Genomic DNA, 13,700 nt, shown 5'->3' on the forward strand with positions numbered 1-13,700 from the left:
TAGGGATGACAATGTCAGCAACAATATAATTCACAGCACAGGGTTTCATTTTCTAGATCACTGACTGTTTATCCAACAGATTTTTATTTCTATGCTGATGGTTATGGTATAGAAGAATCAGAAACACTTCCAAAAGCATTTTTCAGGAGCAAATTCACTCCCATGCTACAGAACCCATGACCCAGGGCACAGCTGAAATCAAGTCTCTGTGTCATCTCTGCATTGAGCAACCCAGTTGTGGCTTGTGGGTTGTGGGCTGTGGGGTTTTGTGGGGGTTTAGTGGGGTTTAGTGGGGTTTAGTGGGGTGTATTTTTATTTAGTCATTTTCTAAAAAAAATATCAAAATGTTGACGGAGTGTGTTGCTATGTTTTACATAGTCGACCCTTTTCTCTTACCTCACTGTCTTCAGGTTTTCCGTTCTTGTATCCTTGCAAAATGTTGCCAGCTTTGATGTCTGCATGGACATAGTCGTGTTCATGCAGGTACTCCAGACAGTCAAGCTACAACATGAGACATTCCTGTAGCTACTACATCAACTACAACATAAGACACTCCTGTAGCTACTACATCAACTACAACATAAGACACTCCTGTAGCTACATCAACTACAACATAAGACACTCCTGTAGCTACATCAACTACAACACAAGACACTCCTGTAGCTACTACATCAACTACAACATAAGACACTCCTGTAGCTACTACATCAACTACAACACAAGACACTCCTGTAGCTACTACATCAACTACAACACAAGACACTCCTGTAGCTACATCAACTACAACACAAGACACTCCTGTAGCTACTACATCAACTACAACATAAGATGCTCCTGTAGGTACATCTTTCTCCATCAGTTCTGTTAATACTGTGATTCTTCCATAACTTTGGTGAATGCTTGAGTGTGCACTTTTTTAACCATCTTACAGAATGTACAAATCCAAATAATGTGTCTGATTGAAACAGCTGACTTGACAGCTGCATCACAGTTGATGACATTTATATTAGAAAGTACTTCTTCAAAAAATCCACCTTCAAGAAACTTGAAGCTGCTGAAGGCAAGCTGAAATGGGTTTAATGTTCATGGGTGTGCATGTCTTCCTTTTACGGGCAGACACTATCCACTAGACCACAGAGGTGGACTGAATCGTTGAAACCGTCAGTCAGATGTTACTATGAAAAACCATACTGACAGGTATTAAAGACAGCTCAATTGCAATGCTTACCATCCGTATACCCAGACAGAGCACTGTCTTCGGAGAAAATCTTCGTGATATCTGAAACAGTTTCTGTAGATCGGTGCTGAACCTCTTCATAACCATGAAGCGATAATCCTTGCCGTTATACGTATGCATGCCAGAACCAATGTACTTAGGTATACCCAGGTACTTCAGCTTGTGGCCCCCCAGCCAGGAGTCCACTGAGAAGATATGAAATGAAATTCTAAATATTTCAAATCTTTCACACACCATTTCAACCCAAAACAGGCACCATATAAAAAATTTGGATTAAATTTGGATTAAAATGATTAGGACTAACTACCATGACTACTGATGATATATAATCACCGCCGAAAGAAACATGAATACCATACATGTTGGTTAAAATGGTTAATATATGAAGACTTACTCATATTCAAGAGATAACAGATTGGTTCGATGCAAAAATGAACATACTGGTATGTTGTGCGAACCTATGCTCATGAACGCATCACATGTGAGGTCATAGAGTCATGACTCGAGATGCGCCATTTGTCTTGTGCAGGATTACCGTGTAAAGTTTAGAAATCATTTACAGCACATCGGGACAGTAATAAAGACACCCTGTGGTAACACTTGACTGTTAGTTTTGTCAGTAATTGGTACACATTGGAAACATCTCTTAATATACCGTACATGACCGCAGATAAGACGAGGAATTAACTTGACCCTTGAAATTTGAAAGGTTATGATATGACCCATAGATAAGCCGAACCGGGAAGTGAAGGCAATGACACACCACGAAGTCAGACCGCAAGACTTGCAGATATTCAATAATATAAGATGAAAAATGTAATTACATAGAAAAAGTCATTATAATTATTTATAAAGACTTAACAAACCAGTCCTCCACTCTCTTAATGCGGGAAGCTGTTTTTGTTTTAACCTCATAATGATTGTTATGTTGCCATCAACAAGAAGACGCCATTTTGTGAATCGGTGTGTACAGAATTATGAACCCGTGAGAAAATGTACCAGAAATAAAATCACAAGTCAAATGTTTAGATTCTAATCATTGGAGTTTTTGGTTATTTGTTTTCTGCACAAATAACAACTATATAAAAACACATATATATCATCATTTATTCATGAGTACATGTGCGTAGAATTTTACGCACACACATCATCACTGGTGAATCCATCTAATTCAGTGTCACTGTCTTCGTCGGCCAGAACTGATCTTCATCAGGTGCATCGTAATAGTAGTCCTCAAGATCGTCACAAGCCATGACATCTTCCACATCTCTAGAAACGAGGGCAGGGGGGACAAACTCCTCAAACAAAACTTAATCTTCTTAGCCGTCCATTGCATTTGAAATTCCACACTTTAGAAACGACTTTAGTACCATTGCTATGGCGATCTCATTCCATGACTCTACCACCCGCTTTGTGACTTCTGTGAGTGGAGCTCTTCTCATTGCGTTGGACTTGGTGAACACCAGTTAGTCCCAGTGGTGAGTATATTTCCAACTGATTCCTAACACCAGTTAGTCCCAGTGGTGAGTATATTTCCAACTGATTCCTAACACCAGTTGGTCCCAGTGGTGAGTATTTTTTCAACTGATTCCTAACACCAGTTAGTCCCAGTGGTGAGTATTTTTCCAACTGATTCCTAACGCCAGTTACTCCCAGTGGTGAGTATATTTCCAACTGATTCCTAACACCAGTTAGTCCCAGTGGTGAGTATATTTCCAACTGATTCCTAACACCAGTTAGTCCCAGTGGTGAGTATTTTTCCAACTGATTCCTAACACCAGTTAGTCCCAGTGGTGAGTATTTTTCCAACTGATTCCTAACACCAGTTAGTCCCAGTGGTGAGTATATTTCCAACTGATTCCTAACACCAGTTACTCCCAGTGGTGAGTATATTTCCAACTGATTCCTAACACCAGTTAGTCCCAGTGGTGAGTATATTTCCAACTGATTCCTAACACCAGTTAGTCCCAGTGGTGAGTATTTTTCCAACTGATTCCTAACACCAGTTAGTCCCAGTGGTGAGTATTTTTCCATCTGATTCCTAACACCAGTTAGTCCCAGTGTTCATAATCAGTGTCCAGAATAACTGCCTGCCTGACTATGGCTGGTAACTTTACTGTAAGGCTGCATGAAATTTTCTCCACCAATATTCAAAAGGTAACTTTGAACATTGGCAGGCAACATTTATTATGTTTATGGCTCACCTGCCCCACTGGGTTTTAAAATTATTTCCAACACTGATCATAAATAGCCGAGTCCTGGATTCCTTGAGGTTTGCTGCAATAGTATTTGAATGTAAGGACACCCTAAATCTTAAACTCAAAACATAAGGATTATTTCAAGAGCCCCCATGACTTCCATGGATGATATATGAGAACAGAGTACTGTTACATTTGCAACCTGTCTTCTAATAGAAATCGCTTTATATGTGAGGAAGGAAACCATTGATAGCAACTTACACAAATCTTTTTTACAAACCCTCTGGTAGAAGTGAAGCTCACAGAAGAGTGGGCCATTTTCCTTGGGTTCCTGGAACAAGCCAAGTATATACATGTATTCTTCAACACACTCTCAGACATCTATTCTTCCATGCTCTCTCAGACATTCAAGGGCAACCATTCTTCAACACACTCTCAAACAACTATTCTTCCACACTCTCTCAGACATTCAATGGCAACCATTCTTCCACACACTCTCAGACAACTATTCTTCCACACTCTCTCAGACATTCAAGGGCAACCATTATTCCACACACTCTCAGACAACTATTCTTCCACACTCTCTCAGACATTCAAGGGCAACCATTCTTCCACACACTCTCAGACAACTTTTCTTCCACACTCTCTCAGACATTCAAGGGCAACCATTATTCCACACACTCTCTAACAACTATTCTTCTACACTCTCTCAGACATTCAATGGCAACCATTCTTCCACACACTCTCAGACAACTATTCTTCCACACTCTCTCAGACATTCTAGGGCAACCATTCTTCCACACACTCTCAGACAACTATTCTTCCACACTCTCTCAGACATTCAAGGGCAACCATTCTTCCACACACTCTCAGACAACTATTCTTCCACACTCTCTCAGACAACTATTCTTCCACAATCTCTCAGACATTCAAGGGCAACCATTATTCCACACACTCTCAGACAAATATTCTTCCACAATCTCTCAGACATTCAAGGGCAACCATTCTTCAACACACTCTCAGACAACTATTCTTCCACACTCTCTCAGACATTCAAGGGCAACCATTCTTCAACACACTCTCAGACAAATATTTTTCCACACTCTCTCAGACATTCAAGGGCAACCATTCTTCCACACACTCTCAGACAACTATTCTTCCACACTCTCTCAGATATTCAAGGGCAACCATTCTTCCACACACTCTCAGACAACTATTCTTCCACACTCTCTCAGACATTCAAGGGCAACCATTCTTCAACACACTCTCAGACAACTATTCTTCCACACACTCTCAGACAACTATTCTTCCACACTCTCTCAGACATTCAAGGGCAACCATTCTTCAACACACTCTCAGACAACTATTCTTCCACACTCTCTCAGACATTCAAAGGCAACCATTCTTCAACACACTTTCAGACAACTATTCTTCCACACACTCTCAGACAACTATTTTTTTCACACTCTCTCAGACATTCAAGGGCAACCATTCTTCAACACACTTTCAGACATCTATTCTTCCACACACTCTCAGACAACTATTTTTTTCACACTCTCTCAGACATTCAAGGGCAACCATTCTTCAACACGCTTTCAGACATCTATTCTTCCACACACTCTCAGACAACTATTCTTCCACACTCTCTCAGACCTTTAAGGGCAACCATTCTTCTTCCACACACTCTCAGACAACTATTCTTCCACAATCTCTCAGACAGCTATTCTTCCACAATCTCTCAGACATTCAAGGGCAACCATTCTTCTTCCACACACTCTCAGACAACTATTCTTCCACAATCTCTCAGACATTCAAGGGCAACCATTCTTCAACACACTCTCAGACAACTATTCTTCCACACTCTCTCAGACATTCAAGGGCAACCATTCTTCAACACACTCTCAGACAACTATTCTTCCACACTCTCTCAGACATTCAAGGGCAACCATTCTTCTTCCACACACTCTCAGACAACTATTCTTCCACTCTCTCAGACAGCTATTCTTCCACAATCTCTCAGACATTCAAGGGCAACCATTCTTCTTCCACACTCTCTCAGACAACTATTCTTCCACAATCTCTCAGACATTCAAGGGCAACCATTATTCCACACACTCTCAGACAAATATTCTTCCACAATCTCTCAGACATTCAAGGGCAACCATTCTTCAACACACTCTCAGACAACTATTCTTCCACACTCTCTCAGACATTCAAGGGCAACCATTCTTCAACACACTCTCAGACAAATATTTTTCCACACTCTCTCAGACATTCAAGGGCAACCATTCTTCCACACACTCTCAGACAACTATTCTTCCACACTCTCTCAGACAGCTATTCTTCCACAATCTCTCAGACATTCAAGGGCAACCATTCTTCTTCCACACACTCTCAGACAACTATTCTTCCACTCTCTCAGACAGCTATTCTTCCACAATCTCTCAGACATTCAAGGGCAACCATTCTTCTTCCACACTCTCTCAGACAACTATTCTTCCACAATCTCTCAGACATTCAAGGGCAACCATTATTCCACACACTCTCAGACAAATATTCTTCCACAATCTCTCAGACATTCAAGGGCAACCATTCTTCAACACACTCTCAGACAACTATTCTTCCACACTCTCTCAGACATTCAAGGGCAACCATTCTTCAACACACTCTCAGACAAATATTTTTCCACACTCTCTCAGACATTCAAGGGCAACCATTCTTCCACACACTCTCAGACAACTATTCTTCCACACTCTCTCAGATATTCAAGGGCAACCATTCTTCCACACACTCTCAGACAACTATTCTTCCACACTCTCTCAGACATTCAAGGGCAACCATTCTTCAACACACTCTCAGACAACTATTCTTCCACACACTCTCAGACAACTATTCTTCCACACTCTCTCAGACATTCAAGGGCAACCATTCTTCAACACACTCTCAGACAACTATTCTTCCACACTCTCTCAGACATTCAAAGGCAACCATTCTTCAACACACTTTCAGACTACTATTCTTCCACACACTCTCAGACAACTATTTTTTTCACACTCTCTCAGACATTCAAGGGCAACCATTCTTCAACACACTTTCAGACATCTATTCTTCCACACACTCTCAGACAACTATTTTTTTCACACTCTCTCAGACATTCAAGGGCAACCATTCTTCAACACGCTTTCAGACATCTATTCTTCCACACACTCTCAGACAACTATTCTTCCACACTCTCTCAGACCTTTAAGGGCAACCATTCTTCTTCCACACACTCTCAGACAACTATTCTTCCACAATCTCTCAGACAGCTATTCTTCCACAATCTCTCAGACATTCAAGGGCAACCATTCTTCTTCCACACACTCTCAGACAACTATTCTTCCACAATCTCTCAGACATTCAAGGGCAACCATTCTTCAACACACTCTCAGACAACTATTCTTCCACACTCTCTCAGACATTCAAGGGCAACCATTCTTCAACACACTCTCAGACAACTATTCTTCCACACTCTCTCAGACATTCAAGGGCAACCATTCTTCTTCCACACACTCTCAGACAACTATTCTTCCACTCTCTCAGACAGCTATTCTTCCACAATCTCTCAGACATTCAAGGGCAACCATTCTTCTTCCACACACTCTCAGACAACTATTCTTCCACAATCTCTCAGACATTCAAGGGCAACCATTCTTCCACACACTCTCAGACAACTATTCTTCCACACTCTCTCAGACATTCAAGGGCAACCATTCTTCAACACACTCTCAGACAACTATTCTTCCACACTCTCTCAGACATTCAAGGGCAACCATTCTTCTTCCACACACTCTCAGACAACTATTCTTCCACACTCTCTCAGACAACTATTCTTCCACACTCTCTCAGACATTCAAGGGCAACCATTCTTCTTCCACACACTCTCAGACAACTATTCTTCCACACTCTCTCAGACAACTATTCTTCCACAATCTCTCAGACATTCAAGGGCAACCATTCTTCTTCCACACACTCTCAGACAACTATTCATCCACAATCACTCAGACATTCAAGGGCAACCATTCTTCTTCCACACTCTCTCAGACAACTATTCTTCCACAATCTCTCAGACATTCAAGGGCAACCATTCTTCTTCCACACACTCTCAGACAACTATTCTTCCACACTCTCTCAGACATTCAAGGGCAACCATTCTTCAACACACTCTCAGACAACTATTTTTCCACACTCTCTCAGACATTCAAGGGCAACCATTCTTCCACACACTCTCAAACAACTATTCTTCCACACTCTCTCAGACATTCAAGGGCAACCATTCTTCAACACACTCTCAGACAACTATTCTTCCACACTCTCTCAGACATTCAAGGGCAACCATTCTTCAACACACTCTCAGACAACTATTCTTCCACACTCTCTCAGACAACTATTCTTCCACAATCTCTCAGACATTCAAGGGCAACCATTCTTCCACACACTCTCAGACAACTATTCTTCTATTCTTCCACACCATCGACTATATCCTCTTCATTATATGCTAGGGGGTAGTAATTGAGAATACTAGACAATCCAGTGATTGACATCATAAACATCAATCTATGGTTGGGGATATGATGACATGCATTAACCAAGTCAGCAAGTATGACAGCTTGATCGTATTATGTTGTTGTTGTTTAACACCGCACTCAGCAATATTCAAGCTATATCATGGTGGTTTGTAAATAATCAAGTCTGGACCAGACAATCCAGTGATTGACATAATGAGCATCGATCCATGCAATTGGGATACAATAACCTGCATCAACCAAGTCAGCGAGTCTGACCACCCGACCCCGTTAGTCGCCTCTTACAACAAGATAATCACTTTTTACGACAAGCATGGGTTGCTGAAGACCTATTCTACCCCGGATCTTCACGGGTCTTGATCACATCAGTTGTCTCTTATAACAAGCATGGGTTTAGAATAAAGACCAATTCTAACCATGCTAACCCAGATCTTTATGGGAGCCTTTGATAATTAAGTGTGAGCATTGGCTTTGCTTCCTATACTTACAATTTTCACAACATACGGTGCAGTGCTCCCAACAGAGTCCTGAGCTTCAGCAGCTGAGGAAAGCAAGCATGAAATATTAAACATCTTGTTTGTGTAGGCCAGACAATTTGTCTCTTTTGTTTTACAAACTTCTCAATCAATACTCCAAGATGCAGCAAAAGAAAAGTGATTTGGGTAGAAAAAATTGTTTTGCCTATCAGAATTTCAATCATAAAACCCAAGGCATTTTAAGGCTCCCCAGTTTCTTACAATGATCAAGCAAAGACAAATTATAATTTTGCATATGAAGACAGGGTACACTTCAGGACCTTCACTTCAATTGTCACATCCTGTCGAGGCACAATATCCACTTTCAAGACCTTTCAAATGAAAAATCTAACTTTTAACACAGAGCTCACAATTCAAGGCTTCTTAAAAATGTGAGAATCCTGCAACAGGAATAAGTACTGTTTTTTGTTTTCTTACTATTTAAATATTTATAGTCTGGCAAATCGCCAGTTAATAAAAGACTGAATTATTGTTACAAAATCTTCTAATAAAAGAATCATTTCCTTGATTATCATCCAAATTTTACCTCGTTCATTTATCCAAAAATAGGTTATATTTGGATATATTATTTTATTTAATACTTCAGGGGGAAAGACTGAGTTTTCTGAATTTGAGAAAAGTGATATTTTCATTGCACAACACTTGATATTTAACTGCAGTGAACATACCACTTTGACGAAACTATTGTCATATACAAGAGCTACCTCCCCGCAAATTGTCTCACTTTATCGTAAGTGTCTGGCCCGTACACAAACTCACTTCCTTTTCACATTAGTTCCACATTGACATGGCAACAAAATGACAGATGATCATTTATGGAGTTAACATGGCTTCTTGACATTTGTTATTCTCTTGAAAATGTTTCATTATATTCTGTAAATTTCTCAATGAACTCGTCAGTTGAGAATGTTACTTGACCAGCATGTATTCCTTCGCTTCCAACAGCGGTCTTGCAGCTTTCAAGAATATTTTTTAAGTTGATTTTGTATATAATCATATCCAAATGTATGACAGAATTTTTGTGACCTCAAATATTTTTCATAACTTTATATTTTTTTTAAGATTTTGCAAACTTGGGAACTAATTTTTAAGTCACAATTATAAGGGCTGGTGAAACGTCCCTGCGTGTTAGGTAGGGGGGATTTACATTTCAAGGTTTTACATTTGTAATGAAAAAAAAATATTCCTGTAGACAACTAGCAAAAGGTATCTAATAAAGAGGATATTCCATGTGTTGAGTGAAATATCATATTTCTTTAATCCCGTCACTTGATGAGCATCTTCCTGAGGCAAGTGAGTTAACTGATTATAAAAGTCCAGTTTCCACCCTTGCCGAACTAGGCTGGTATTATGGAGTTAGATTTTGGCTGGACTAACGAGTCTATGCATAGTCCAATCAAAATCGTGCACCGAAATCGAAATCCGGTTCGTAAACTGTCATGCAGATTTCGTCGATTGCAGGATTTGCAAAGCATGTGCACTGCCAACTCGTTGTCAGCAGATATTTTCCAAATCTTTTCATGTTATTAATCAAGGTGCTCACGTAAATTGATGCATTTTGCGATGTAAGACCCGTTTTATCACAATATAGATCGTCCTGACTGGGCGCCACAAGTTTGTGTGAAGCAAACGCAAGTGATACGAGAGGTGGAATCTCATTGGTCCATAGTAGAGGCTTAGAGGGGACATAACTGGTAATAGCCACTGGTGGCGCTACGATCGAGCCCAGTAATTCCAGCCTAGTTCGGCAAGGGTGGAAACTGGACTTTTAAAGTCAGTTAACTCTCTTGCCTCGGGAAGATGCTTGATGAGAGAAACATGACATTTCATTCAACACATTCAAGGGATTTCTTACATGTTCAAGATCTTCAAAATAAACACTCTTCAAAGCATATTTCATTCTAAATCAAGGCTCTTTTCAAAATGTGCAAAACATTGCATCTGAAACATCTTTTATTATGAAAACCAGGATAAACATTCTAAAGGGCAAAATATTACACATTGGTAAAGGTCACCGGAAATATTACATTATAACTTCCTCAACATGTTCAATCTTACCTAAATAGATGAGTCCAAATCCACCTTGTCCAATAACTGGGCCAAGTTTCCACTGTTTTTTAAACACATCTTGTAAAATCTCTCCATTTGGGAAGGTTTCGGCTAACTTGTGGCCTTTAGGAGCTCTTGGACGTTTAGCTGCAGAAATTTACAATACAACTTACATAGCTACAAGAGTTGTCATAAATAAACCTGTACATTGTAAAAATGTGTTGACTTATTCAGTCAAATTGTTATAGGCAATACATTTCTTTACCTATGCCCTCACACATGAACTTTTAATAGTGAAGTTTCAAACTGTCATCATACCCAATGAGTGAGTGAGTGAATATGGTGTTACGCCGCTTTTAGCAATATTCCAGCAATATCATATCTTAACATGTGCATATCAAGTGATCACAGCCGAAGAAACTTGCATTAGTGCCACAGCCATTTTCAAGATATCTATAATGTGAAGGAAATCAGTTTTCCTACGTAGTCACGCTCTTTTCGTCCAGATTTTACTTTTACCTGTTTGAAGTAATGTTCCTTAGACAATATATCTATTTGTTTAACGCCAGACTAAATATTTCAGCTATATAATGGCTGCCTGTAAACGGTCAAGTCATGACAAAACAAACCAGTGATTAATATTATCAGCAACGTCCAATGCTCTTGTGTTACACAGGGATAGCAAATTCTGGCACCTTAGACGACTGGCCATCCATTTCCCACATGTATTGGGTGCTGTTCTGATCAAGAATCCTAACCCAATAACAGCAGATCCTGGCACGTACAAGAAATGCAACCCCCAGATCACACAGACATATCCCACATGTATTGGGTGCTGTTCTGATCAAGAATCCTAACCCAATAACAGCAGATCCTGGCACGTACAAGAAATGCAACTCCCAGATCACACAGACATATCCCATATGTATTGGGTGCTGTTCTGATCAAGAATCCTAACCCAATAACAGCAGATCCTGGCACGTACAAGAAATGCAACCCCCAGATCACACAGACATATCCCACATGTATTGGGTGCTGTTCCGATCAAGAATCCTAACCCAATAACAGCAGATCCTGGCACGTACAAGAAATGCAACTCCCAGATCATACAGACATATCTCCATACACAGTGTACAGTCACAGTTGATGCAAACAATGCACATATCTACATGATCAATCATTTGGATACTGACTCAAAACAAAGCACTTCTCACCAGCAGCTTTTGGTGCCCTGGGCATTTTTAGGGAGCAGCAGCAGCTTCTTAGTTCAACTGGTATATTCTGGAAAATATAAAATAATACTTGGGACAGACTTTTTAAAACTTGGCGTACGAATCAAAAGATAAGAAGTAAAAGCAGAGTCTTGATACATTCCACTGTCCAGAAACAAGTAATATGTTAAAAAGCACAAATCTCATTTACAGTTTCTATCAACATAAACAAATTATGAGAATTTTAACCTGTCGCAGAATGGTTGTAGCTATCGATATGTTATACTTGGCAATAATCCAGGTTCATCAAGTTTGGGCTAGGCAATTTTTTTAAACCAGTGGCCGATAGCATGAACAATGTCCAACAAAATATTATCACTTCTATACAAAATATATTTAGGTGCAGGTGAGCTACAATGTGTGAGTGAGTGAGTGAGTATGGTTTTAAGCCGCTTTTAGCAATATTCCAGCAATATCACGGCGGGGAACACCAGAAATGGGCTTCACACATTGTACCAATGTCAGGAATCGAACCCGGGTCTTTGGCGTGACGAGCGAACGCTTTAACAACTAGGCTACCTGACCGCCCCGCTACAATGTGGGGGACCAGTACTCAGACATTCTGAATATTTGCAATGAATACATCAATCGGTACCTGGATTAACAGAGGTCAACTGTATTGTACACAAAACTCTATTGGATGTGTATCATATCAAGTAAGCTCTTGAAGCATACACAACATTGTGTTTCAGCAAAAAAACAAGTACTGAAATAGTTCGAATTTCAAGTGAAAGAAATTTTGATACATACTGTAAACCGTGAAATTAATGCGTCGCCAAAAGAATGCGACCACTGGACCATAACCAAAAATGCGACTCAATATGAATGCGACACCCCCTCCTCTCAAGCATCAGTGGATTTCTATCAAAAGATGTCCTCAGTCAGGTTTAGAATCCCCACCTTAATCCAACCTTACATTAATCCAATCACACACCAAATAGCACCACTTATTAGAGCTGAGTAATGTACTTCCGCAAAAACAAAACATGCACGCTGGCTCGTGTCGGCCTATGACGCAGTCGCAAAGAACAAAGGGTGGTATCTATCTGGACATGCAGGTGTGATCAATGATGTCATCATGACATAAGTGAGTAGAACTCTTGTCTTGACACCAGCAGTGACAATTCACAGAATGTAATTAGTGTTTGAATGACATTGTTTATATACTTTATAGACAAGTGCTGCTCAATAAACAGTGGTGAGGAATACATCAGCTTATGTCTAAGTTGTTATTTTTTGCTATCCAAAATGTCTTATTGTTGATAGAAATGCGATGTTTAAATATGCGAGCAAAGACCACTCGCATTTTTCACATTTAATTCACGCTTGCGTTAATTTCAAGATTAACAGTACTCAAAATAAACAATAGTCAAAATAAATAACATTTTACAGAGCTCCAGATAAGCTGCGTATCTGCGTGAAATACGGATCAGAAATGCAGAAATACACAGTAAAATATCATCCAAGCGTATCAAATATGCAACAAATATTACAGATACGCTACAAAAATAAAACTTGTGCGTATCATAAAAATATTGTGAAGTAACCCTGCGTATTCGATTAGCAAATCAGCAACTTATTTTGAAATTATAAACGGGCATTCCATCAACCTTGCCAAACTCCACGATGGCGGTTACATCATGATCATTTGCCATCACACTTCTTGTGGAAGTATCGTGGTATTTTTGAGTCCTATAAAGCTCTCGAACCCACACGACACCAGTTTGCAGGGACTAGATGAATAGTGTTTTTAAATATTTAACTTAAATACCCACATGTGTAAAAACTAGTGGGTAACAGAATTTTAAATACGCAGATAGAATTACTGATACCCAATGATTTTA

General features: G+C 39.8%; 1 protein-coding gene across 3 annotated transcripts in view; it reads right to left on the bottom strand.

Moving 5' to 3' along the window:
- LOC124145488 (serine/threonine-protein kinase VRK1-like) overlaps nt 1–13,700 on the bottom strand; it is a 28,172-nt gene that overhangs the window by 10,222 nt on the left and 4,250 nt on the right. For 2 of the 3 annotated variants that reach the window (XM_046515283.2, XM_046515269.2), the window contains exons 2-7: nt 11,800–11,866; nt 10,595–10,732; nt 8,489–8,541; nt 3,697–3,766; nt 1,229–1,422; nt 397–501 (exon numbers count right to left, since the gene is read on the bottom strand). In XM_046515283.2, the coding sequence (XP_046371239.2) occupies nt 397–501; nt 1,229–1,422; nt 3,697–3,766; nt 8,489–8,541; nt 10,595–10,732; nt 11,800–11,824 (585 nt within the window). In that variant the 5' untranslated portion in view covers nt 11,825–11,866. Of the gene's footprint in view, nt 1–396; nt 502–1,228; nt 1,423–3,696; nt 3,767–8,488; nt 8,542–10,594; nt 10,733–11,799; nt 11,867–12,606; nt 12,854–13,700 lie in introns of those variants that run through there. The other variant, XM_046515275.2, reaches the window with a different exon arrangement.

This window comes from Haliotis rufescens, unplaced genomic scaffold (genome assembly GCF_023055435.1).
Source record: "Haliotis rufescens isolate VD_foot unplaced genomic scaffold, xgHalRufe1.0.p SCAF_3, whole genome shotgun sequence".
NCBI lineage: Eukaryota > Metazoa > Mollusca > Gastropoda > Lepetellida > Haliotidae > Haliotis > Haliotis rufescens.